The following is a 27,422-nucleotide window of genomic DNA, read 5'->3' as shown; positions in this document are numbered from 1 at the left end:
GTTGGTGAACAGACATTTTAACCCGTTCCTCTCCTGCTCCTGGAGCTTCAGGATGGAGCTTGTGTCAGGGGAGCCCAGGGTGCCTCTGCCTTGAGGACCATTTTGGGGTCTGTGTTCAGAGCTGCCTCCTGCTGGGGACAGGGAAACACCCAGAGCAGGGAGGGGAGCAGAGGATGAGGAGGCTCGGCACGGCAGAGGCTGCCCTGAGCTTTGTGTGCTGGAGTGCAGCAGAGCAGCAGGCTCAGGGTGAGAGGAACACAGGAACAGGTGAGCTGGGAGAAGATTTGAAAAAGTGAGGCCAAGGTCTTGTTTTATGCATCGGGGGTGCTTTAAGTAACTGATGCACAGAAACGCTTTGCAATTCAAAATGAAATTTACAGGAACTACCAGGAATAGCAACTATTTTGCTAAAGGAAGCAGCTTCCTGCTTTTGGAACAAGGGCTAAGACATGCTTTTTTGTTTTTTCCCATATTTCTCCCTTCTGCCAGCCTAAGACCTTTTATTGTACCTGTTTATTTCCAAGATGAGTCTGTGGGATCCCTCTGTTGAGACAGAATCAGTAAACCAAAACCTCCTGCTGTCTCAACACTGCTTCTCTAAGGTTTTGGGTGGGTTATGGGTGAAATATATCCAATTCGTATGCTCATGGAGCACCAGAATGTGCAGTTCTGAATAATTTATTTTATTGACATTATATTTTTGCAGAATACATTCACATCTAGAGAGCCTAGATTAAAAGTGGAAAGCATAAAAATTCATTAAAGTGTATGTGTGATTACATGAGATTCAATCATTCTAATATACAGCTTAAATGTATTGACATAAAAGAAATTATTAAAAACTGGACATAATACATGAGAAGACTTAATGAGTGTCACAGAGATCCAGTGAGGAAAGCAGGGCATTCTCTTTATTGACAAGAGATAAAGAGATTGGCCTTTTGGCTTGGTAGTTATTTACTTCATGCCACAGTTTCCTACATTTGAAGTTCCTGCTCTCTGGGCTGCTAGAGAGCAGGGGGTGTGAGATTCAAGTGAATGCACAGGATGGGGAGATACACCAGCACCACTCCACTTCAGCCCTCTCCCTTCTTACTCATGGAGCAGCACTGAGTGCCATCAGGAATGAGACTTTCTCAGTCAGGGGAATCATAAGTGCATAATTAAACAGCAGCCAAAGAGACAGGAGAGTGATAGGGGCTGTTGGCCTGATATGGTTTTGCTGCTCACAGCTTCGCCTGCTGAAAGAACTCCTACTGCAGTAATGAATGAAGAAGGTCTTGAACAAAACTTTCTGCTCCTGAAACTCTTCCTTCCAAAGCTGAGACTGCAAGTACTGCAATATTGGAAATTTATACCAGTGCTGTGTGGGAAAAAACCCCATATTCTTCTTCCAAGGAGATTTCCCTTCCTCTCTGGAGGTTTCTGTTATCCCTTTGAAATGCTGTTGCTGGTAGTTGGTAGCTGGATTTCTGTCCAGGTCATATGAGTTAGGTGGAAAAATGGTTTTTGCAAAACAGTGGTGAGTCATCTCAGAAAAACAAGAATTATTTGCCTTAAAAGAAGTAGGCTTATAAAACTCCTCTGGATTTGGGAATAAGGCTCACCCTACATTCAGAGAAGAAGTCCTAGGTGACTGTAGGACTGAATCTGCTGCAGCTGCTGAGTACAGCAGTGTTTGTGTACTTGTCTTCTGCCACTGGAGTCCTGCATACAAGTCCTGTGTAACTGCTCTAAGGCATGAAAAAGCTATAGGGAAATAACTTGGAGGAGTGGATTTTTTCTGAGTTATGGTGTCCCAGAGAAAGCAACAATAGAGCAAAGCTAATCTCTCCTTTTAACTCACACTGATTTTCAGAACTGAAAAGCTGTTGCAGAAGACCTCCCAGTGGATTTTCTTCGTGGTTTTACAATGGATCCTGGTTCAAGCTTCCTTCTTTCTTTCATGTGTGAAATGTAGGTTCAATATTTTGTCCCAACTTGCTTTGGTCTTGCACTTTTGTTCTTTTTTTCATTTAAGATTATGTTTGGCTTGTGATGTTGCTGACTGCTGCCCATTCTGGAAAGGTGTTCAGCTGGAAGAGCCTAATTCCCCACGTGTTGATGGCCACCATGACAACAGCCAGGCCAATCAGATTTACACCCAGGCCAGCTTTCACCTGCAAAAGCAAAATGCATCCGAGCAACTTAATGAAAGCAGTTAATATAAGGAAGAAAAAGAAAAAAAAAGCAGTTTGTAGAATTTATACTGACTCATATATAGTGTGATAATTTATGTATAGTGATTTCTAGAGAAAAAAAAAAAAAAGCATAAATGAGAACATATGTATCAAGGTGTATGTTGGAGTATCCAGGAATGAATATTCAGGTTAGAGACTGATGCAGTTCATTCTGAACTCCTCAGTTTGTCACTTGGACTTCTGAAGATAATCAGAATGGGGAGTTAAATCACACATAATAGAGTGATACATGACTTGCTGTGAAGCTTTGTGATAAATCTAATTTCTTGTGCTCTCTTGTGCGTGTCTTAGTAGCTCAGTGCAAAAAGGACTGTATACTCCTAAAACTCTTTAGACCATTACATTCATTAAAAAAATACAAATAAGAAATGTGTGTATCCTGCAGCAGATCTGTGTTCTTAACCTGTTCTTAACCTCTATTGTGTAAGAGCAGCTCAGTCATCACGACTTATTATTAGCAGCAATGTGGTCATCATTATTATTATTATTATTATTATTATTATTATTATTATTATTATTATTATTATTATTATTATTATTATCAGCTGCTTGATGAGGGATTAGGTGTTGGAGTTGCCTGAAGCATGGGAGGATATAGCCAGTGCCAAGACTCACCATATCTTTGATCTGGCAGTGCCCATAACTGAAGACAATGGCATTTGGAGGGTTACCCACGGGCAGCATCACCGCAAATGAGATGCACATGGTGACAGGAATCAGGGTGTATAAAGGGTTGATAAGCAGGGTTTCTGACTGGAGGAACAGAGGGAGAGAGGTGTTTCACCTGATCAATAAAAGTCACAGCTGACAATGACTATGAAAGGACCCTCTCTACTGTGAATCACACCTGCCCAATTTCTAAACTTAAGCATGAAAGTATTTTTTGGTTGATTGGGTTTTTTTAGAGCAATGCCATAATTTTGAGCTGCTCCAGGGATCTCTGTTGAGACGTTTCACACTGAGGGAGGGTGGAGTTTGCTACTGTTAGGATACATTTGTTCTTTCTCACACTTGTTCTCTGTGTCATTCTGTTTTGTGTCTTCTGGACCTTAACACTGTCTGCTGCTTCAGTCTTCATCCACGAGAAGTCAAAACAGGTTAACACACAGAACTTGCTTCTTCCAGTTGCTGAATATGCTGAGACCATTAGGTGATGTGCTCCTGAATACTGGTTAAGAGAACCAGCTGTTCATGATCCAAATATGCATGGTGAGAAGGCAGAGATGATGGAATATTTTTTACAGTGGGCTGAAGAATGCAGTTTTCAGTGGTGATGAAATTTTCCATTTTCATTTGCATTGCTTTGGCCCAGTTTTATATGAGAGGGAAAGGGAAGGATAAAAAAGGCTACAATCCTATGGGGGAGGGAAGTGTCTCCAGGTTACTTTTGCAATCTGAAAAGAGTCTTAAGATGGCAGTTGACACTACAAGTAGATTACTGCTCTAAATATTTTTCAGGAGAATCTCTTTCTGCATGGAGCAGAAGCAAATCTGAACTCCAAAGCCACAGAAATACAATTACATATTGTGATCTGACCACATCTTAATATTAACCAGAACTGTTCACATAATATGTGCTGGGACAATCCCATAAAAAAGTTATAATAGAGAAAGATGACTAACAACCTCCATTCTTGGACAGAAAAGTTTCACATTACATTTAAAAAAAAAAAAAAAAAAGGAAATTTTCTGTAACTGCTATTCCAATACAAAGTTAAATTACTCTCTCTTTCTTCTACCTTTATCAATAACATCTGGATTTTTTCTGCTCCTTACAAACATCTCTGCTTTCCATGGTAGAAGACAGTATGCTTTACCAGATCAACCCCTTGGATACTTCTAAATCTGCAATAAAATTCAGCACTCCAGTCTTTTCTCACAAATAGGGAGTAGGTATCTACTAAGTATTGAACAACATGTTTAAAATTACACTGACAAAAGTATCTCAAGCTTAATGTGAAATTCAACTAATTTGTTAATTCCATAGTCACCTTTTCTTATGCCAGGCTTATGAATTCCTCAGTGCACCTTGAGATGTATTATAAATTCCATGACGCTAAAATATGCTTTTTGCTGCCCAATTGTGTTTTTTTCCTAGTTTCAAGACTACAGAACAGTAGCTTGGGAACTGAGGCTGGGTTTCATGTGGACAGAGTGCCAAGACCCTGAGATCCCGAAAAATTCCCACAAGCCTGTGAGGAAACAACAGACTAAAAATGTCACTGTTTTAACTCACCATGCTGCATAAAATAGGCAGAAAGATGGTTATGGTTGCTGGATTACTAACAAATTCTGTTACCATGGACACCAAAATGCAAGCCAGCAGAGTTACAGCCCAGGAGGGAAGGCTGCTCAGGGAGAGCATTTGACGTCCAATCCACGTGGAGAGGCCAGAGGTCTGGGGAAAGGACAGAAGCACAAGAATTAATAAACATTTGGTATGTTTGTCAAACAGATTTTTCTTTCTGTGGCAGTTTACATCAGAGAATCCCACCAACAAATAAACAAAGTTCAGGTCAATGCTTTCTGCATTTCCTTTTGCTCAGTAAACTAGATTTCACTGCAGTGTTTAATGAACAGCAGGAAAGACATGTATTGAGTGCAGGGAGTGCTGCCTACTGCATTATGTGCAAACTTTAAAGTATCCACATCATAAAGCCAAACTGGGGATCATGCAAAGGAATAAAAGAGCAGGTTGATAATATGTTTACGAAGGAGGATTAAAAAAAATCTACACCAGTACCTTGCATCCAGCTGCTAAGGCATAACCTCCACCAACCAACACTACAATCTCCCAGGGCATGGTCTTCTGAAAGTCCTTCCAGGTAATGATGGGCTCCAGTCTGTTAATTTCTGTTGACTTTTCACCATCTCCTGTATGAAATAAAGTGTGTGACCAGTATTTACTGCTTCACATTTTTCACAAGAATAGAAATGATTGAAGATGCATGGGACTACCTGAAAGAGAGGCAAGGAGGCAGTGCATAGCCTTTTTCTCTGGATAGCCTGGCCTCACAAAATGCAGCATATTAATTCCAAACATCCTGATTTTCCCTTGGCTGCTCTGTTAATGCAAATAGTTGTAAACCCCTGTGGTCTCATATTACAGCTTTTTGAGGGACCGTGTGCTGTGTTGTATATGATGTGCATATATCTACAGACCACAGAGATCGTGTTACAATGGTTTATATTATCAAAGAAAGGCTATGAAGTGGGCCATGATGCTTGATAAGGTGCATTTAGGCCCCTAGGTTTTATCTGAGGACATTAGAGGTTTTTTCAGTGCCTGAGTATTTTCTTAAAAGAGGAGTTAGAGAGTGTCATCTTTTCCTAAAACCTGTACAATATATGACAGCATAAAAATATATGTTTGTATAAATTTATAATCTTTACATAAGACTGTGCAGGCAATTCTACTTTCATACAGCACTTCTGAAAGACTGGTGCAGCAAACTGATCAAACCTCTGAGTGCTACCCAAACAAAAATGTGAAATAATCTCATTATCAAGGAGACGGTGTGAGAATCCTTGCACAAAATTGGAACATTTTCTGGCACTCTATAACCTCTTTTATGTTTATCTTAGGACATTACAGTGATTTCCACTGTATAAGGGATGATTAATTTTTTTGCTGGGGTTTATCTTGAACTGATTTTGCATTATAGTTTTTTAATATGGAACTCCATCTAAGCCTTTCCTAAAGCTCAGTCCTCAGTCCTCAGTCCTAATTATTCTGCTAGCACAGAAGAGGTGGCAGTCTCAGATTCAAGGCCTCTTTGTCATCCTCTGGATGAGACAATTTGAATTACAGCAAAGGAAAAGGGGATTTGGTGTAGGAAGGGCTGGTATCCCTGACTTACCAACATAAAAAGTATTTTGGAATTTTTACAGGCAAAAATAATAAAAAATCATTAGACATTTAAAAATGTACCAGTTCTCTTTCTCACTGCATTCTCCTCACCTTTTCTCCTTTTTCCAAAACGTGGCTTTTTTGCTGGAATCAGGAAAAGGAGAAACCCAAGAAATACAGAGACAGTGGCATCAGTCCGGTAACCTTTCCTAGGGAAAAAATAGCAACATTTTCATAAAAGCACTTTAACAGAAACAGAAACATTAACAGAAACATTTCCAACCCAGGTACATAGTTTCGAGCACATTTCTGCAGGTGCAGTTGTATTCCCACATCTGAAGTCATACTAACAGCCTACTAGAAAAATATGCCTGCATATCAAGGGTACAAATTGGATTTTTTCCTATTTATTAAACTGACTCTGCTAGGCAACTTCAATCACAGTTCAACAATTTTTAATATTCTGGTTGAAAAACAAATAATCCCGTTTGGTTTACAAATCTATTAACTTGGAGGTACAAAAAAATAGTGTGTTTACTGTAGTGTAAGAAACAGTAAACACATTCTGGGGAAAAGCCAAACCCAGGTGAGCCTTTAGAATGAGCTGTAGATTGATTTTAAATTAAATGTTTAAAACGCTTTCTGTAAAAGTGTTCTGAGGAGTACCAAACTCCAGTGATCATCAGAAAATCACAGTATTAGAAATTGGTTTTCTGTCAAAATTGGAATGAAAAATTAATTTTATACAGTAGAAATATAGAGAATACTTACATTCAAATCACATATTCTTTGATGTGCAAAGTGTGTTATAGTAAGCTTTAATATAATTTGTTTTAATATTACTTAAAATAAAAGAAAAATTATTTCTTTAGTCACCATTTCTCAACAATATTTAATTGAATAAACATTTTCTTGATAAAACACTTTTTGTCAAAAATTTTAATTTTAACTATAGTTGTAATATATTCTAGTGAAAACTCCTTTATGAATGCACTAAAATGTTTTAACCTCAAAATCTGACCCTCCTAGTCTTTTACATTTGAAATGGTTTCATTTACTTTCTCTAGTTAACTCACTTTGATTACTTAGAAAAAATGGAATTTTTCACTATATGAAAAAAATAGAATTTAAGAAAAAAGATCCTAATTTTTGAATAAAGACTCCATTTTTCACTGCTTTGTTAAATGTGTCTGATGATGTCTTAGGGGGAAAAAATTATTGTAGAAAGTCATAAGAAGCAAAGTTGTATTCCTGTGCAGTAGTTCTGGGGATTTTACTCACTTCTCAAAAAAAGATGACCACCCTGGTACAAAGCCAGGCTCACGAGTGAACCAAAGCAAGGTCATCAGGATGAAGAAGAATCCAGTCACCATCTCGGGGTAGCTAGAAATAAAAAAACAGAGAAAGAAAAGAAGTAATTCCAAGGTCTGCCTGAAAACTCAAGAGCAACTTCCAGAAGAAGTAAGAAAGTGGCCTCAAAAAAGGATAAAAAACATGTGAAAAATAGCAAGGGAGATTAGTTTGAATGAAAGAATTCTAGATTTGGCTCCCAGTTGGGAACCATCTAAACCCTGTAAGAAATAGGCTAAAAATATCCATCTGTATTTGCAATGCTATCATTCGTGGGCAAGACCTGAAGGAAAATATTTCTAAATGCTTGTTTTGTATTTGCATTATTATCTGATTAAACGTGTTAACAAGGTGATGTTCATATTAGCATTCCACTGTAAACACATTCTCCTGCACTTTTTAGAGGGATAGAAAGCCTAAGAGCAAATGACAATGTAAATTAGCACAGATGGTGCACACAAGGTGACTTGAGGATACTTGAGGTGGCTTGAGGATTTTTAATTTAGCACAGATTTAAATTAGGAGTGATTTCATATTTAGGCACAGCATGAACAACAGTTTAGTTTCAGAGTTTATTGTGTTCAGGCAGTTGATCTCTCAATATTTCAGTTAAACAGCACAAAAATGTTTTGTGAAGAAGGAATTCTGTGCCATATCAGCCCTTTTTAAAATGAAAATGTCCCCAAATAATCTTTTCAAGAGACATTTCTTGCCATCGTGCATAAATATTATAGGCAACTGGGAAGGCTGGACAACCCATGGCATGAGAAAAAGCCTTTTATGGACTTCTATCCACTAAAATAAGTATGTGCCTGAATTAGGAGAAGGGGTCCTTCGGGGTTCAGAGACAAACCTGGACTCAGATGACCTTTGAGCCCAGGAATAAACTCGAATTCCCCTTTCTTTTCCCTTTTTCCTCAGAAATAAATGGGTTGCATGTTAGCACGCATGCTTGTAACAAAGTCTTTGCTTTGGTTCCTTTTTGCTTTTTGTTCTATTTCTATACTGGAGGGGAGGAAAAAGAGCTAAGGATTTTAGAATAAGCTACCTAAGCCCAAGGCAACATGGAGGGCAGTAGGAGACAATGAGAGACAAATTCCCAAGGAAGGCAGGTCTGGTTTACCTAACGTTTCCCAGTTTCTTGTACTCCTCTTGGATTCTTCTCTCTGACATTTCTTCCCGTTTGGTCTTCTTCTTCTTGCTCACAGAACAAGTCTCTTTAAAACTGAGGGAGCATGATGAAATTAGGCAAGAGCATGAAGAGGAGGGAAAAAAAGCAACTAAAAAAAAAACCCCAGGAGTGGGTTAGACTGAAAAATCAGGGACTGTTGGGAGAAGATGTGACTGAGACAAGGCCTGATGGCAACAAGAAAGGAAATTAATTTTGCATGCTATTTGATTAATCTGATTTCAAGTTCTTTTAAGATTCAACTCTAGACATATTTGGAAAGCTCCCAGGGTGCTCTGACTAGTACTGATTGGTATCACTGAGCCATCTTGAGCCATGGCTGGGCTCCCTCTGCGTAGGCTTCCTCAAAGAGCTGCCAGACACCTCCCGAAGCTCCAGCTAGTGTCTATCATCACGTGGAAAGATTGTGACAGAGGTCAGCTCTCAATAGAAATTTTTCATGGGCTAACTATGCTTTCCTGGATCAGGGTTATCCAACATATTTGGGGTCTGCTCTGGCTTTTGAGACCATATTTGCCTTGAATAGTCAGGATTCGTAATGAGGGAAAGCTGTGCTTGGGATCCCAGTAGCTGCCACGACCTGTCTGCTTCTGCTTATACTGTCATAGTAACATTTGCTTATAAATCAGGCACAGCCAGAAAAGCACCACAGAGGCCAGGGGAGTCATCCTGGTGTTTTGCCCAGGTGAAAAATGCCTGTACTTCTGCCAGGGACATGGAAACATATTTCCTAGCTGGATATATTGAGCCTCCTATACACTTGTATGGATGTTAAGTGAATCCCTTAGTTTGTTCAGTTTTCCTTCATTCTGTGAGAAAGCATGGACATTCTTAATGGAAATTAAGATGCTTTCAAGCTCACTTTAACCCTCTCCTTTTCTTCTTTCCAGCTGTGTTACTTAGCTGTGCTTTGAGCCACAGATCCCTCCTTTTTTCACTCCAGCTGTACCCTCTGTCACACAGAGGTGTAAGAGGATCTAAGCCAGTCTAAAAGAGGCAGCAGCAGTGACTCAGGTACCATGGCAGCACAACTTCTATAGACATTTAAGGTGACAATAGGTGCTTTTATGGTTCCTGCTATTTTAATATCTCATTGGGTACCTCACTAGGCACCCAGGCTGTAGCCCTGGCCAAACCACAGACTGCAATGTCCCCAGTGTATCTGCTTAAGGCCAGACCTGAAATTCCTTTGCATTGCTCAAGATCCAAACAGGCCCTGTCTGGTCAACAGAAGGGCTTAACCAGGGCTAGCATTTCACATGGGCAAATATGTAACACATTTTTTAAACTCACTTAGCATTGCTCTTCATCTATAGGTACTTTAAATTTCCTTGCAAATCTTGCTGTTAGACTTTAGTAAAATCTACCAGCAGGGAGAGACAAGGCTGGAAGAGCCCTCCAGGCTGGAAGAGAAGAGCTCCATGGTTTATAAAGGACAGTTCTGCAGTAACTTCCACCCTTAGCTCTTCTTTGCTGGCAATGATCCTTTGATGAGTCCATTCTCTTTCACCCTTGACCTGGTCTAGGCCTAAAAGTCTGAAAGGCTGTTCCAGCTAAGCCAAGCAATAACAGATTGATGGCACAGGGCTTCCTAGGAAAATAACATTATGGGAACTCATTAAACCTTTATGCAAAAGCATTAGGCAGCTGTTTCAACAGGTTCCAAGTGTTTCCAGGCTCAGGAGGATGTAAAGGCAAAGAATTGAAGCCCAGCTCCCAGCATAATATATTCTTTAATGAAGTGCAGTGAATAAAGTCAGAGATTAAGGAGCCTTGGAATCAACTACTTCTCAAGAAGTCAATAATGCTTCAGTCCCTGGTATTATTTAGAACAACATTAATCAGCATGAAGTCTTGGATGCAATGTGGAATTTCAATTTTTATTTTCAAACCAAATTAATTGAGGGTCGTGTTAGGACCTGTTTCTTCTCAAGATTAAAAAAAAAAGCAGCAGAGAGAATTTATATTAGCCTTTTAATTTGGAGCTATAAGACTCAGAGACTGACTGAGAGGGGCATGGAGCCATTCACCTCTAAATTACTTCTTCAAATCTAGTCAAGGTCAGCAGCAAGCAGAACTCATTATCAATTTATTCATTGTCCTGGGTGAAATAGTGATGTCAATTCAGTTTACTTTTAAGAGTGAACTAAATCAAATTAAGGCAAATTTAATTCAGAGTAAATGTGTCTGCATCACAATTCAATGCAGATTAACAAATGCATTCTAAATGCACACATTTGGCAGTTCTCATTAACTTTGTAAAGACAATATGTGGTACAAATGACCTAGAAGACTGAAACTTTTTCTTATTTTGGGGCTTAGGGACTGGTGTTAAATGTATTTGTCTCTTAGGCTGTGAGTCCCTTCCACTTTAAAGAGAAATATATATGGAGTCTATTTACCTTTAATTTTAATTGGTTTTATGGTAATTTCATTGAACCGGAGGCAGATCTGAAAAGTAACTTGTTCATTTGCAGGGTTTTTTTCTATTAATCTTTTAAACTGTGCTTTTCCAAAAGGACTTAAGTTGGTCCACGAAAGAATCCTCATTGTCATAAGAGTGAAAAAAACCCCAACCAGTTGGATGCTTAGTATGGATTTCTACCAGCAATACCTGGTCACTTCAATCTCAAGCAGCAACACTCTACACTGCTGTCTATACAGGGCAGCTAAGCAGGGAGATTTCCTCTGGTAATTGTTCTGGCAAGAAGAAGGAAATTGTGCCCTAAATTCTGTCATTTGCCAGTCAAAACTTCTTTATGAGACACATTTGAGAGGAGCTGCAGTTGCCCTGCTTTTGTAATCTGTATATCTTGAACAAGTTTCACTCACTTGCAGCCCAAGAACAGCCAGTGCAGCCAGAACCAAGTCAGCACCAACATGATGAGGGAGATGGGGAAACTGAACAGAAACCAGGTTCCAAAATTCACCACTTCAGCTTTTGGGTACTGGCTGTAAATTAAAAAAGAGGATGCATGAGAAACTGGCACAGTACAGGGACAGAGACCTCCAACAGACATAGTTGCAAACACATCTATGGACATATTTATCTGTCATGGGGTGAGAGAAAAATTACATCAGTTTGCATTTGCAAACAGCTGCCTGACCTATGCAGAGTGAAACCAACAGACAAGCAGGGTAGCTCTCCAAACCTTTAACACCAGATGGTCTGGGCTGTCTGGCCAGCTTCAAGAACACTTGGAGATACCTGAAGTGAAACTCCATCCCTCCCTGTGGTTTATATGACAGATTCTTTTAGGGTTGGCAGTCTTCAGAATGATTTCACCCAGAACCTCTTTCTGTGTTTTCTCACAGGCCACACAAATATTGACTGCATTCTGCTGTGCTCTGACAAAGATGTTGGATGTGTGCATTTGATGCAACTGTCATAAAAGGAACATCTTGGAAAATTCTGTAAAATCCAAATCCTTGAGTTCAGAAGCATGACTTCTGAACTTAAGTCTTCCATGCTACCACCATTTAAGAGAGAGAAATGAGAGATGTCAAGGCAGTAGTGGTAGCAGTAGGTGGTCAAAATCAGATCTGAGCTTGGATGTGTTTCTGTGCATGAGAAGTGGCACCTGAGAGAAAAACATTCATGTTTCTGACATTGAAACATTCATGTCCTTGAGAGCCCTGGGCCTGTGATAAAGGAAATACTTAGGTGATGAGACAGCTGCTTCTCATCTTCTCTGAAGCAAATGCGTAAGGACACATATCTAAGTTGGTTGTTTGGGGTTTTTTGCACTACATGTGAGTATTTCTTTGTCTTTGCTCTATCTTCATAGCTTTAGTGTTTCCTTTTCTAGAGTGCCTGCTGCCTTTCATGATAATCACTATGTCAAATCAAATGAAGTTGCTGGAGAAACTTCAATATTACCACACTGAGGAGTTTTTACTTTGCATGAGAGAAAGACACGGGTATGTAGCAACCTTCAATCATTAGTAACATTAGAGTAGAGGAAGAAGCAAATTTTCCTTCAGGGAGAGTGTTCTTCCTAGGGTTCCTTGAGGTAGGAAATGACCCACAAGGATGATAATGATTCTCCCCAAATCCCAGTGCCACTTACTTGTTGAAGTGCTCGAGGAAGATGAGGCTGGTGGAGGTGCCGATGATGGTGGTCAGCCCCCCGATGGTGGCCGCGTAGGAGATGCTCAGCGAGAGGCATTTGCACACCAGGTGGTCATGCCTGGTCTGGTACCTGCTGCTCAGCTCCGAGGGCTGGGGGGGCAGCACCAGCATCTGAGCCTGGGAGGGGACATGGTCACAAGCAAAGCAGGTGATCAGAACAGCAGCCCAGCTTGCTCTAATGCCAGAGTGATGCGGTGTTGCCACGTTTCTCTTCACAGAGAAAAGCAAGGCACAATTCTTCCCAAGGATTTCTGAGATTCACTTTCTCTGAACCTCAGAGAAAGGGAAAACACAATTCTTAGCACTTGCTGTGCCTGTGTTGTGCCTAAGTAGAATGCAATATGGGGATTGTTTGTGTGTGTGTGTGTGGGTCTGTCCGCTGACAGTCACGAGGTTCAGTGCAGTGTGAGCAGTTGTGTGCAGGGCTGAGTGCTTGGCAGACTCAGTTTAGATGAAATGTGCATAGTACAGTATAACAAAGTGATTAATTAGCCTTCTGATATCCATGGAGTCAGATGCATCATTCTCTCTCCCCTTCGTGGAGTTGCCTTTGAGTTTTGCTATAATATGGGGCCCAGAGAAGCAACAGGTCTGTGTAAGAGAGGCCAGGTTTTTCTTTACAGGGATTAACTGGGATCCAGTTAAAATGGCCTGGTCTGTGACAAAAATGTAGGACATCAGTAATCACATTTCTGGCTAAGGTTTGGGCCAGCTCCAGGTCTGACTGGAATATCAGTGGGATACCAAAATCCTTTGAGGGCTGCAGGGACGGGATTCCAGCACTGAACAGAAGGAATCCATAATCCTTGAGGCTCAGGAGCAGCCACCACACAATGGCTTGGTGAACTTTTCACACTTAAACTGGCTCAGGGCCTCTAATTAGGGATGGAGTGCTGGGGATCTCAAAATGGGATGGAAAAGGCTGAGCAATGGGAATTTGGAAGGAAAAGACGCCAGAAAATTTTGCTCCAAAAGAAGCTTTCATATCAGTGTCAGGAAAATGTCTATGTTGGTAGATCAAGTCCTCATACTGGGAAAAAAGGTACAGTACCTCAAGGCACTTCTCATGCAAGCTGTAATTTAAGAATGAGGAAAAAGATAGCAAGTGGTTCAGAAAGGTTTGTTACATTTACAAAGTTTTATTTTGATTTATTTTTGAACTGTGAACGCAAAGTCGTGTGTTGATTTTAGCCTATTCTGTCATGCCCATAAGCTTATGACATTAGGACACTACAAAATTGTCATTCAAACAGCAATCTCTTCTTGGAGCCACTCAAGAGAAGTAGAAATCCCGGAATGAATTGATTTAATGGAGGATTTTGAGGCTGGATATTTTGGAAGACAAAAAAGAAGTGGATACTAAGTGGCTGAACAGATTAATGGTCTGCTTTTTTCATTCTGAGTAGGGTTTTGTGTGCCAGGGGTTGTTGCTTTTGAGTTGGGCTATTTTCCAGGGAGGATTTGCAGAAACAAAGTGGCTACTACTGTCAAATAATAAAGGAAACTCGTGATCACATTATTGGATGTAAAGTTAAATTAATTGTCCCAGCCATGGGGGAAGGGTCTCCTGAAAGTACCTGTGCATCTAAATGGGAACAAGAACTGGCAAAGGGCCAAGCTGGGGCTGTGCTGAGATGATGGAGAATGATTCCTTTCAAGGAACAAGTAGGAGAGAGTAGGGAGCAGGTGATATCCACATCTGCCTTTTGCCTCACCCCCAGGTCTAACATTCCCTTACCTGAGGCAGGTGCTGCCCATTGCTGGTAGAATTCTTTGCTCCAGTAGGGTTGGCTATCATGTGCACACCATTCATACTCTGCAAGGAGGAAAATGCCTTTGGATTAGCCTTTCTTGTGTTCCACGGGGCACTTGTGAATTTGTGATGCTTTGTAAAGGTACTGGGTGGCAGGCTTTGGGGGCAAAAAAGGAAAAAGACAAAAAGGTTCCAAACCTACATGAAAATCCAACCCACTCAAATCAGCTGTGAATTTTACATTGGGGGGAAAAAAAAGTTTAACCCCCCTGTTTTTTTTTTATTTTAAAGTGATTTTAAAGTCAAATTATAATGAGAAAATTATAATTATATATTAGGTCTTCCTCTGGCACTGGTCTGAGACTCTAACAGGTCCCTTGAGCCTGTGCCTTTGTGATGTGTACAAGCTGCTGCAGCAACTTGAGAATTCTCAGCTTCAGAAGCTGGCAATACTGGAACAACAAAAGATCATATCTGAATTTGCTAGAAACTGTATGGAATTGTTAATTCCCTGACTGGATCTCAGGATCTCCAGCAAGGAGTGCAACAGGCGTCTATTGTTTTGTACTTCTGTTTTTGCTGTTTCAGAGCTAATGCTCCCCAGAAGATTTGTGCAAGCAGGCTGACAGGTTAAATACAAAGCAGGACATTCTGCAATACCTAATTTCTGCCAGCAACCACCACACATTCAATATGAAGGGACCAGCAGTTCTTTCTCAGAGCTGTGTGCATTTTGCTCTGCTGGTTCCTGCACTAGAAGACAGCATAGCACAGAAGACACCACCTTTGACAATACCTTTGAGTGCATCAAGGAGCTGAAGTCAGCAGTAGTAGCACTAAAAACAAAGAAAGGAAAATGTGCTTTAAAAATGCCTGTTCATCCAGCTTCTGCAAGAGGCACACATCGGGGGTAGGAGGGGCAACATCTGCAGGAGAGCTAGTGCCGACTGAAATGCTGAGTACCACTTATCAGAACCTCTTATGTGGCCTCTTGGCCAAAAAATAAGTTATTTTTGTGTTTCATAGCTCAATCTCTAGCTGTGTAACAGGGGAGTTCCACCTCCATGCAAGAAAAAATTTGTTTCTTGGTAGAATTTACCCCATTCTAGGAGAGGAGTCCATTCTCTGTGCAGTGGATCACCAGGGAATCCAGCACCATTGCTGCCTGCTCTAGTCAAGTTCTTCCTCTGCCAACTCTTCCAATGCTGTTTTTGAGTACCTGCCTGTACCACATGAAAGCCTTCCCTAAAACCTGCCCTGTGTGGCATGTGTATCATGCAAACAATCCACTGAACTTATTTCCAGAAGATGTGCTACTTTTCCTGCCAAACTCAAAGCTCTTTTTCAAGTAATCTTATTTTAATAATAGTTCTGTTTGAAATATCCCACATATGCTCTTCAATAGGGGTTAAAGGGATTAATGGCACAATGCCAATCTGAAGATTTGGTTCTATATTGCATAGAAAATATGGCTGGGATAAAAAGAGATAACAGAGGGAATACTGGAGAACTCAAATGGTCTCTAGACTAATGAGGAAACTATTTAGATCTTGCCAGTTAACTTAAAGTCATCAACATTTACTGTTTGAATTATTTGTTTTAAAGCAAATTAAAATTTAAGGTAAAGGGAACTTGTTTCTCTTTTATTTTGAACAGTTGCAAACAATACAGAAGGAGCTCAAAAGGGGACTGTGCAATTTTGTTCTCACACTTCATAAGACGCTCCTCAGAACTGGCCTGTAATAAATTTTTAGAGCATTAGCTTTGTATCCTGTCTTGTACAGCTTGAATTGATGTTTAATTAGATAATTTGACAAAGAAATTACTCCTTTACTTGATTTACCCTTTCCCCTAACTAGATTCTTCTCCAAGTAGGAAGTACTGGTGTTTCAAATCTCTGAAGAAATTAATCTATGTTTAAAGAAATCTACAAATCTTGTAGGGGAGGGGGGGTGGGTTTTTGTGGGTTCTCCCTCTCACCATGTCCCCCTGCCCTCCCCTCTCATCTCTCTTGAATGCAGGCAGTTCAGACTTTTGTCAGGAATGCTCTGTAAGTGGTGTCCCTCTGGACATGTCCTGTGGGCAGCCTGTGCTGTACTTGGATCCTCTTTCTTCATCACTGTTCCTTCAAGGGAACAGAATAAAAACCTGTGGACAGCACTTTCTTACACAGCACAAACTCAGATTTCAAAAGAGCTTTCAAACTCCTAGAAATATTTTCCTTCTCCCTGAAATATCTATAGTGTGGAAAATATCCATAGTGTGGAAAAAAAAATATTGCAGTGTTTTAGTGAGGTCCAGACCATTGCATTAATCCCATTTATCATGTAAGCCTTCCTTGTCAGTCACATGTGGCACATTCCCTTGTAAGGTTTTGCTTGCCCTTCCTGGCTCTACTCCTGGGCTCATCTCATTGCAACCTGTGTAGGGCTCAAATGTCCAGTCCTGGTGTACAGGGTTCATTCTTACTCCTCATTGATGAAGAAAAGCTCCAGTGAAGGCTGGCCGTGCTTTCCACCGAGACCTGCAACAGAGGAACAGAGAGCAGCCCTTGGGGGAAGAACTGAGCTGAGCCCTGGCTCTCACCCCTGCACCTGGAGGGGCTGCTGCAAACAAAAGCTTGTCCAAGCACTCTCGGGTGCTCTCTTGTTGTGGCATCTGGTTATTTTGTATTCTACTGATCATGTGCATGTGGCAATTAAAAGACTATGATACCTACATGTAAAAGACAAGGTTGGACAAAATAATTTTCAGCCTGGAAACTGTGAAGTGAAAGAAAAGAGAGATTCTTTTCTTCCTAAGCCCTCTTCTTCTGGGAGGGAATGAACAAAATGAACCTTAGAGATCTTATCAATTTTTTATTACGGGATTGTCAAGAGAAAACTTCTGAGCCTCTTCTAAATTTCCCAGACTGTATTCCCAAAGGTTTCCTTCAAACCCTGTAAAATCCTATGACCAAGAGTTCATGACACACAGCTACAGCAGATGCCCTGATTCAGTATAAATAGTTTCCCAGGTCCTATTCTGCCATCACTTCTAAAATTTCCTTTCATTTTTTGAAAGCAATATCAGAGTACAAAAAGGAAGAGTACATATCAGTGGTTTTGGCAGTATAGATCAGACAGATCTGACCTCTATAGAATTTCAGTAATATGTAACAACAGGTGTGGTCACTGACAAACAAATGAGGAAAGAGTGAATGCCAATACTGACAAGTACCTATTGGCTTGTTTTCTTCAGCAGTGGTGCTGCCTGCAGCCGTGATGACCTCACACTCCTCCTCAGCATTCACCAGCTCCTGGAGCACTGCCTCCACGATTGGCATCACCATGGCTGTGGTGGAGGTGTTGGAGAGCCACATGGAGAGCACTGAGGTGCAGCACATAAAGCAAAGGAGCAGCCTGGAGCGCAGTGTGGGGAAACACGGGGAGTCGGAGGTGGCAGAAAAAGGAGGGGAAGATTTGTCAGCTGTCAAACTCTGAAAGGAAAGATGGGTATGAAAAATGCCCCAAACCAAGGAACTTTTGCCCATGGATGGGAAGATCAGAGTGGATTCAAGCTGCTGCTCTCAGCCTCAGACTACCCCAAAGCCAAAGGTTCACTCACATGCCTGGCTTGGCTCCAGCCATCATCACCATGCGCAGGGCAATTCGCTTGTGGAGGTTCCACTTTTCCACAGAAGCTGCCACACAAATCACACCCATGAGGAGCAAAGTTGTGTTCTTGAAATATTCAGCAGCCACCTGCATTAAGGGCCAGGGGGAAGCAGCCAGTTAAAAAAGCAGTAAATATCCTACACAGAAAGCATGCTGAATGAGAAGAAATATAGCATAGTGCATTTTTGCTCCCTCAAGTAAGAATGACAAGGAGCTGGAGAAAATGAAGAATCCATAAATCAAAATATTCTCTTTAATCTCTCTCTAGCTGTGTTTACAAATAAGGCTCTATCCCCTGTTGTTTACAGGCTTCTGAGTTTTGAAGAGATTGAGGAAATGTGACATTGGCAAGCAGGATGTTCAGTGCCTGCAGTGAGTCAGTCATACTCAGCTAGGCTCAGATGGAAACAAGCACAGACAAAAGTGCACTGAAGGCAGCTTATTCATGTGCTTCATCTGCTTTTTTCCTTCTGGAGGTGTTGTTTATCTTGCCTATCTTTATTCTGTCTTGTTCAGCTTTTTGGGAAAAATGTGGCATCCTTAGAACTTACCGCATCAGAATAAAAATCCTTTGGGATTTGCTCTTTAAATGCAATAAAAAAAGGGTTGGTATACTGCTGCAGTGATCCCCAAATCCTGTGTCAAAACTTGTCACATTTGAAATCCATTTCCATTTTATCAGGAAAAGAGGGAAAAGTTTCAAGAATAAGAACTTTAATTTAAAAACAATGAGCAAAAACCATCACTGGCTCAGGAAAATATTCAGACACCACTTCCAAAGCAGGAATTGTGGATGTGGGTCTTGCTAAAATATGAGAAGACATTCTGTGAAGCAACTGCAAAAATGACAAATTAAGCAAACCATAAAATTCCTTCTCAAACATACATAATTCTGTAAAAACAAACAAAATGGGAGAAAATAAGAGTTACATAGAGATGCTTGGGGTCTAGTAAAATTTTTTCATTTCATTTTGATACAATCCTTCCTAGGCTGTTGCTGGAATATTTTTCAAAAAGTTTAATTTCTTCAGTTTAAAACTAGTTCTCTAATGAAATGTAGGTGCCAGCATTTTAAAACAATTAAAATCAGAGGAAGCAAATTTTTTTTCCATTGTCCTCAGTTATACTGATGCTCCTCCATAAAATGCAAGGATGACAATAATGTTTTTTTGTGAAATTTGCTACAAGTTATATATTTATTGACATTTATTTAATAAATCCCTATGGTGACTAAATAGACTGGGCCATCATAATTGTGTGCCAGAACTTTTAAATATCACCTTTTTTACTTTCTTCCACTGATTTCTTTCTCATTAACTTTCTTTATTTTCCTGCTACCTTTTAAAAAAAATTAAGAGGTGAATGAAGGAAATCCATCAATCCAGCAGCATGAAGAATCTGGGCTTTTTTCTCCTTTATTTCTTTCATAGCCATTTTGGAGAAATAAGTGAATGCTAATAGTCTCATTAATACCAGCATACATATATATGACACACTGGTTCATGCTCTTAAGGCCTTGTGAGTAATTTGTAGCTTAAATAGCAGTAATTTTCTAGGCAAGAGTCAGTCCAGAACAGCAAATTGGAAATAATGCTTCAGAGTTGTTTATTTTTGAATGCAGGGATTTATTTCGGTTCCTAAAGCAAATAATACATTCTTTGCAGTAGTCTTACTGTCACTTTATTTTCTATTGTTGAATTTCTCTCAGGCTGACATTAAATTTCCTTCTCCAATGTGCTGCCAAATGTTTAATGAAAATGCCCAGCTACTTTACCTTTATGTTAGGAAAAAAAGATTGTGAAAATACTGAATTGTGTTGGTATGAAAATGTATCTCATTTTATTACAAAACTTGGGGGAATAAGCAGTCATTAAACTCTCAGCTCATGCTTGTTCTATCCATTTATGGGTATTCCCAGTGCTAGATTGTGAGAGAAATCCAACAATTTTATGTTTGCTACATATTCCTCTGCATTCTTATCTGTATTACTCATCCTTAAATCCAATTTGCTGTCCCCTCACTCCCCCAAAAAGAGATAGAAAAAGGCAGGGGGCAAAAAGTTGCAGAGAAAATAAAAGAAATTCTTGGCATGTAATGAAAGAAATTAACATTCAAAAAAACCTCAAGCAAGCAAATTCAGGACTGATCATAGAGGCTTTTCTGTACAGCTACTCCTTTGCCTGAGAACTTATGGCTGTAGAGCAGGAGCAGGTTACAGCTTTGAAAAAAGGCTAGACACTCACCTGGATAACAAAACTATCTAGTCTTTTTCAGTAAATGGTAACTTGTTTTAGCACATGTAGGCTCTTGCCTTATATGACATCCACAATAAATAAAACTGGAGGGAAACTTGACAGTGAATCCTATGGCTGCTGTCCACGTGGATTTGAGGAGGGCAGAGGTGGGATCCTGTGGTGCAATAGGTAATTGTTGGTGATGCAGGAGCTGAAAGGATGGACACCTCTCCTGGCTATTGTAGCCTATCTCACATCCTATATCCACCTTCAGATGAAGAAAGGGCTTCATATGAAGCCCAGTTGCACCTTACAGGATGCACATTTCTGCCTCCCTAAGTCCTGCTGCTGCACTGAGATCTCCCAGTTCAGATAATTAGCTGAGAGCAAGAACATTGAAGGATAAAAACACACAAGGGTCTGACCTCGCTGGACTTCATGACCCCAAAGAGAGGGTACAGGAAGGCAGGAACCAAGGCTGCTGCCCCCAGGGGCACTGCTTCAGAGACCCAGTACACAGCTGTCACCATCAGCACGTAGGCACACGAGGCTTCCTGCAGGGACAAGCACAGAGGATGAGTGTTACTGCCCCACCACATGCTCTGGGGAGCCCTGGGAACTCACCCATGGAATTGTTCAGGCTGTGGGTGCCTGGGTTGAAATAAAACCAAAAAGGATGGCATTGGGACCTCCAAAGGTGCAGCTGTTTGGGTGTGGAATCTTGGCTGCCTTTGGAAAGGAGAGGGTCAGGAGATGAGGCTGATGAAAGTTTTCACATATAATCCAAAGCAGAGCATTGGGATAAGCCTATTTATCAGCAAAACAATGGCTTCAAGTGCATTTGCATATTTGTTTGATTTCCATAATCCAATATTTACCAGGCACTCAATCATGACTCCTCAGATTAGACCTGTTGACCTGTTATCTCAGCATATTTGTCTCTCCAGTCCTGGACAAAGACAGAAACTGGTACTTTTCAGGACCAGATGAGAGCATTCATATTTGCCATAAAACTGCCTTGTAGTTCTTTTGAGAAATATTCTGGAAACTTAGTTGGGGGTTTTTTTTTGTTGTTTTTTTAGTTTGTTGGGGTTTTTTTAAGCAATGTGCAAACACTTTTGTTAGCTGATTTTATTGGCTCAGGTAATTTCTACAGACCTTTGGAAGAAGACCACAGGCCTGCAGGGTTGGAGGCAATGGGTGAATGGAACTAATCAAACAAATTTGCTGCTGTCCAAGGTTCTGGTTGAAAAAGGCAGTAGAGCATCATGGTGAGCAGTCATGGGGAGCAGGGATATGACAGAGAAAAGTGCTATCTGCTGAATATTCTCACAGGAAAATACAGCTAGGGAATGGAAGTCTTCTGGTCCTTTTCTTTAGAAATGTCTTTATTTATGGCTCTCATTGGAGTTCTCCTTCAGCTCAGTTTCTCATACTTGGCAGTAGTTTCTGTACTTAGAGACCTGGGGATGTCTGCTGGTAATAATTACAGAAACTATCCTCAAGAAAAGGTTTTTCCTTTTCTTTCCCTTTCTCAAATTTGAAGCCAAGTCCTGTACTTGCCTTAACCTGCTGTTCTATGGCAGCTGATAGGTTAGCACTGAATTACTCCAGCTATAAATTTATCTGTTCTTCATTTTGCAACAGATGCTCCATAGGGGCTTCTCACAGCTCACAAATGGCTATTGTTCAGAAAATTCACCATTCACAAATGCTACTTGAGTCTCTTAAAATATAATTTTATATATTGTACATCCATCCTGGCTGGATGACTTCTAAATAAAGCAGCTTATTCATTAAGTCTCACAAGCAATTCTCACAGATCCTTGTGCAAATCAAAGAGCATGTTTTACATGTCATTGTTTTCAATCAGCTTTGTGACTAAGGTGGTAAAGCCGAGTGAAATTATACAGGGATGTGGGTTCAATGGAATGAATCAATAGCTTGTATTTAAATTCATCTTTATAGATGTCATTTTTACATTACCTCTGAAAAAGAGCCACAATCAGATGTTAATTTTTTTTTTTTTTGAAGTACAGCTTATAGTAACAACAGGCATATCACAGCCCAGAGAGGAAGTTAAGATAGATTGATATGTGCAATTTCCTTCACTTGTGCAAGAATTGTAGCCAAAGTTACTCAGAAGCTTGGATTTAAATTAGCTGCCAGATCTTGCTCTGACTCCTGTTTCAGAAAAGTGTAACTAAACAATTATAATTCAAGGAAGCTAGAGTAGGTTCATATTGGATATTGGGGAAAATGTCTTCAGTTGTAGGGTGAAATTTAGCTCTGGATAAGCCAACTTGCTGCTCAGTCACGTTTAACTACATTGTACCTCAAGGTTAATATTCCACAGAGAGCAGAGCATGGGGCCTTTTCTTGTGACCTAGTGACTCCAACACATTTTTAATTTTTAACTTATTAGCTTCTGCTGTTTGCATGGGCCTGTATCAGATTCAACAGCTGTCTGAGGAGAAAAATAACTTCTAATTAAAGAAGAATCAATGATATTTTTATTTTAGAGATTATAGATAATAAAATAATTTTATTTTATTATCTTAAATGTAAGATCCAAGGGGTATCCAAACCATTTTCTCACTCCAAAAATGTACTTCTCTCTAATTTCTTTGAGCAATTTTCATTTTCTGTTACTCTTCTGTGTGTGGCAAAAAAAAATAGGCTGGTCATGAAAATGGAATAGGACAGAGGGAATTTGCATCTCCACCAAAACCTTACTGGGATGGGCACTAAGTCTTTGTGTTTCCTATACACTAGTCTGTAATCATTTTACAAAAGAAAAAACCCAAATAAATTGCATTTTTAAATGGTACAAAACTGTAAGCAAGTACTGGGAAAGCCAAGCTTGTTAATCTCCACTAAAAACTTAATCAGCTTGTCTGGCAACTTTATTTATTTTCTCAGTTGGTTTCCAAGAGAAACCATATTAATCTCTTCTATTTAATTGAACAGAGTTTATGTATTTAATTAATGGTTACCAAAGCTACTAAGTATTACACTGAAGCAGTGGCAGTGCAATTTTAACTGTTTCACCCTCCTCACTTGCTGTTTTACAGCTGAAAAATTCTGTTAAACCCACCTCAGAGCTTGGAGCAGGGAATAGCAAAACATGTGATGGTTGGAGGGACTACCATCTAATTCTCTCTCTTCAGTCAGTCCCTTGGCTTAAAAGAAGAGCTGAAAGGAAGCCATGGCTAAAAACTCCACACTAAGGGTCATCCATAAAACTTCTGAAACTAAAATATCCAAGAATCTCAGAATGATTAAAAGGAAGAATAAATTCTATATGTTGGAAATTTGCCCATTTATTTGCCCATTGCATATCTTGCATGCAGACATGTGGTTAAGCTCTGCAAAGAGGTAGTCCAGCCTCTGGAATAGCATCCTTGATTTTATGGGATCATGCTGAAATTCCATCCTTCAGCCTGTGCAAATAAAACCAAAGGTGAATGAAAATGAGTCAAATGTGGCTCTTCAGAGCATGTGCTGTGCTTTAGGGTCCATCCTGCTGATTTGGCACATCAAGATGCCAACATCCCCCGATGTTACATTCTCTCAGCTCTGCCAGCAGGTGACTTTCAGAAGTCATCCAAATGCTCCTGACTGGCTGCAGTGTGGCCACAGCAACATTGGTCACAGAAAGCCTGTCCCCAACTCACTGAAATCACATGGCATGCCTTGTGGTAGCTCTGGCTTTAGGACCAAAAGGGAAAAAAAGTGGATAGATTACAAAAAGACGCAAAAATGCTGACATGTCGCAGTAAACAACGAAGGAAATAAGAAGAGGATGAAAAAAGACCCTCAGCTTGTAAAGCACACACTTATTTTTGACCTGAAATGCATTTATGTATGTCCAAACACGTGGTACAAGCTCAGTCATAACTCCAGAAGGGGAAAAAGAATTCAAGCAAATTTTCTCAAAGTTATTCTTCACCCAACAATTTCTTTTCACAAAATAATATAAAAGAAGCTGTGGACTTTATTCCAATTAGCAGCATCTACCAACAATTCTGAGTCCTCTTGCTCTCTCTGATCTCTCTTGCCACTACACAAGTAATGCTCCTTTGACATTTTCAGAAATGTGCTGGTATCAAAGAAACTGCAAGATGATTCCCTGCAGAAATGCAAATATAAATGACCTGGTAATTTCAATCCCTATTAAAAAGACAAAAAAATCTAATATAACTGTAAAAATACAAGCATGTGAGCAGGCATCCAATTTAATCTTCATATTTAAAAAGTAATCATAGTCAGTGGGTTGTAACAATATAAAATCTGCACAAAAGCTCTTGCATAGTGTACTGTTGGCTGAGGTTAAATGGTGTAGATGTTTTCTTAATGGCACTGTAAACATGTGTCCAGCTCTTGGTCAGATTGCCAGCTGTACTTTACCCTCTGTGGTCACTCACATATACACAAAGTGGATGTAAATCTCCACTGGATGGATTTTCACATCACTTTGCAGCAAAGCAGCACCACGAGGTGCAAAGTAACAGTGCAGAGGAGCTTGTACTGCACAATAGCAATTCTTGCAGCAATCCTGTCAGCAATTCTTGCAGCAATCCTCCTGCTTCAGCTGCCATAAGGTGCTTTACAATCCCCTGGCTGAGCATGCCAGGGAGCATCTCTTTTCATGTCACCCTTCCAGTGGCATCAAGGGAGATTAAACCCCTCTGTAGAACAAGCCTCTGTGAAAGGGTGAGCCTTTCTGTTCCCTGAAGAGCACAACTGTCTGTTATTCATTCCCTCTCTTGGGATAAAAGAGATGAAAAAGCACTGCAGGAGAACAGCCAAGATACATGGAAGTTCAAAGCAGGAAAACTCAAAGTGGAACACACAGTTCAGTGGTGCAGGAATGTTTCCTTTTTCTTAATTCTGGTTTATTTTCCAAACAAAATGTTACTGTTTTGTTTTTGAAATCAGCTATGCAATTTCAATTGGGTAAATCCCCTGATCCTACCAGGAAGAATGAATCTTTAGCAGGGTAGAGGATGGAATGAATATTGCTGCACTTTTGGGACAGATTTATGTCTAGGTCTATAGAGAAGGACAAGCTGCAGGTTTTTAATGTATTGCAGATTTTGATAAGTTAAACATTGCTATTTTATGGGTCACAACTGCAGAGATGTGCAAAGAGAGGACTTTGCCATGTGGCCAAGGCATTCAGCATCTCCAAAGCAGGGTCAGGAGCACACCTGGCCTGTGTGTTAAGCACAGGCTATTCCTCCCTTGCATTGCTGTGTGTGCCAATGCCAGAGCTGCAACGTTCCAGCAGAGGTGCCCACAGCTGCTCTGGAGCACTCAGTGCCAGGCATTGTCACCCAGTGCCAGCTCCTGCCACACCTGAGCTGCTGTTTTTATAAACCCACACTAAAATGAAAGTCTCTCCATACATACTTATAACTAAAAAAACCAAAGACTCTATAAGCATTCATTTTAAAGATCTCGCCTTAAAAAAAATGCCATGGATGTGTTTGTTCTGTTCCCCCCTGCCACACAATATTAGTTTAGAAAAGATCCAACATTTGTGCTTTAAAGCAGTGCTTTTCTAGCTTCAGCTCTGCTTGTGACACAAACTCAAGGTAGCTCTACCTCTTAGTGATGATTTCTCAGTGACCCTCATCGTCCTTCAAATATGAGTCTTTAATTTTTCTAAGGTCTGTGCTTCTTGACATCTTTGTCTTTCTTTATGCACGCTGCAAACGTAATCAGCAGGACTGCCTGCTGCACTCAGAGGCTTTGTTAAAGAAAATGAAAATGTACTTACACTGCTGGGGTATATGAGTGGCAGAGGAAGCAGCAGGAGTGGAATGAGAACGACGAGCAGGAGATTTCTGGATCGGAGAATCTCCTTCATCACTGCCATACTCCTTCTGGTGGCTTGCTTCTCCTTCAGGCTCTTCTCTGGTTCTTCAGATATTCCAATTTTCATGCCACGTTTTCCTTCACCTCTGCCTGAATTTCCCCCCAAAAAACTCTCACAACCTCATCTCCTATCCCCACAGCCACCTAAAATATCTTTCTTACTTTCTTCAATCTGTTGTTTTGAAAAGGTTTTTTGATTAAAAATACATTCAGTTTAGGTAGGGCTCACCAGCACACCCAAATTATTATCACACCATAACATACAGAGGTTTGCAAGCTGCAGCATAGTGATCTTTTGACAAATTTTCTTTTTCATTCAGACTCACAGTTGAGGATGTGTTGTGTCCTTATTCCCATGTCTTATCAAGTTTTTTTCTTCCATCATCTCGTGGTGTTCTTTCCGTTTTCATAAACCAGCCAAGATATGTTTTGAGCTGCTGCTTTTCCTCCTGTTTGATAGCCTGAAAGTCTCAAATACAGTTTCTTTTCTGATGGAAGATTACCAAACCAAACAATTTATTTTCCAATGCATAGAAGTAAATTTTCAGAAACTTCTTCTTTAAAGAAAAGACCAAACCCCTCCTCCATTAACAGGTCCTTCAGATTTGATTTCTTTGCTTCTATTTTGTATCTACCTTTACCCTACTTTTGCCCTGAGCTTGGAATTCACAGGGCAGTAATTCCAACATGGATTATACTTGATCTCAAGACAAAAATTTGTTAAAAAGCTACAGGCAACTCCAATTCACCAATGAGGACTGCAGAAGGTAGAAGTTGCTCCACCCATTGTCCCAAACCCAGTCAGAACATTTGAGAAAATCAACAGCCTTCTGACATTCCCACAAATGTATAAAAAGACCTTTTTTAGGCTGCTGAACAGTTTGTTATTGTTGCAAGGTCCCTGTACTGATGATAAATAAATAATTATTGTTTTCTGAACAGTATCTTTTGTCTTTGTGTTTCTTCCATCACAACCCTTGAATGTCACTAATTCAGAAGGCATGGGCTGATCTCTGTACTGACTCCTGTGCCTTGAATAACCATTGGGCTCCAAATCAAATTGAGAATTTTTACACTTTCTACTCTTGTCTTCTAGAGGAAAAAACATTTCTCCAACTCTGCTGTTATTAATGCC

The 27,422-nt window shown here is 40.2% G+C and overlaps 1 protein-coding gene across 2 annotated transcripts; it reads right to left on the bottom strand.

Moving 5' to 3' along the window:
* Positions 1 to 662: 662 nt before the first annotated feature.
* Positions 663 to 26,288, bottom strand: SLC13A4 (solute carrier family 13 member 4). 2 transcript variants are annotated; one of them, XM_050988008.1, is made up of 16 exons: positions 26,190 to 26,288; positions 20,830 to 20,958; positions 18,121 to 18,257; positions 17,734 to 17,915; positions 16,984 to 17,038; positions 15,299 to 15,350; positions 14,500 to 14,577; positions 12,700 to 12,878; positions 11,462 to 11,581; positions 8,564 to 8,665; positions 7,372 to 7,473; positions 6,202 to 6,299; positions 4,984 to 5,114; positions 4,477 to 4,638; positions 2,856 to 2,993; positions 663 to 2,159 (listed from the first exon to the last, which is right to left on the bottom strand). In XM_050988008.1, the coding sequence occupies exons 1-16, from the start codon at positions 26,286 to 26,288 to the stop codon at positions 2,022 to 2,024; spliced, it is 1,902 nt and encodes a 633-aa protein (XP_050843965.1). In that variant the 3' UTR covers positions 663 to 2,021. The 2 variants fall into 2 exon arrangements, with proteins under 2 accessions (XP_050843965.1, XP_009092402.4); XM_009094154.4 differs by having other exon boundaries at positions 15,311 to 15,350.
* Between the last annotated feature and the right edge of the window lie 1,134 nt (positions 26,289 to 27,422).

Source organism: Serinus canaria, chromosome 1A, assembly GCF_022539315.1.
Source record: "Serinus canaria isolate serCan28SL12 chromosome 1A, serCan2020, whole genome shotgun sequence".
NCBI lineage: Eukaryota > Metazoa > Chordata > Aves > Passeriformes > Fringillidae > Serinus > Serinus canaria.
Note: the sequence above shows the minus strand (reverse complement) of the source record. Positions and strands in the feature narration are given on the sequence as shown.

Excerpts from the sequence above, each read along its gene's own strand:
- SLC13A4 (XM_050988008.1), bottom strand. The coding sequence starts at position 26,288 with ATGGCAGTGATGAAGGAGATTCTCCGATCCAGAAATCTCCTGCTCGTC. Across the intron at positions 18,258-20,829 it reads GGGTCATGAAGTCCAGCGAG|GTGGCTGCTGAATATTTCAA; the intron begins GTCAGACCCTTG and ends CCCTTAATGCAG. Across the intron at positions 8,666-11,461 it reads TGGCTGTTCTTGGGCTGCAA|TTTTAAAGAGACTTGTTCTG; the intron begins GTGAGTGAAACT and ends ATGCTCCCTCAG.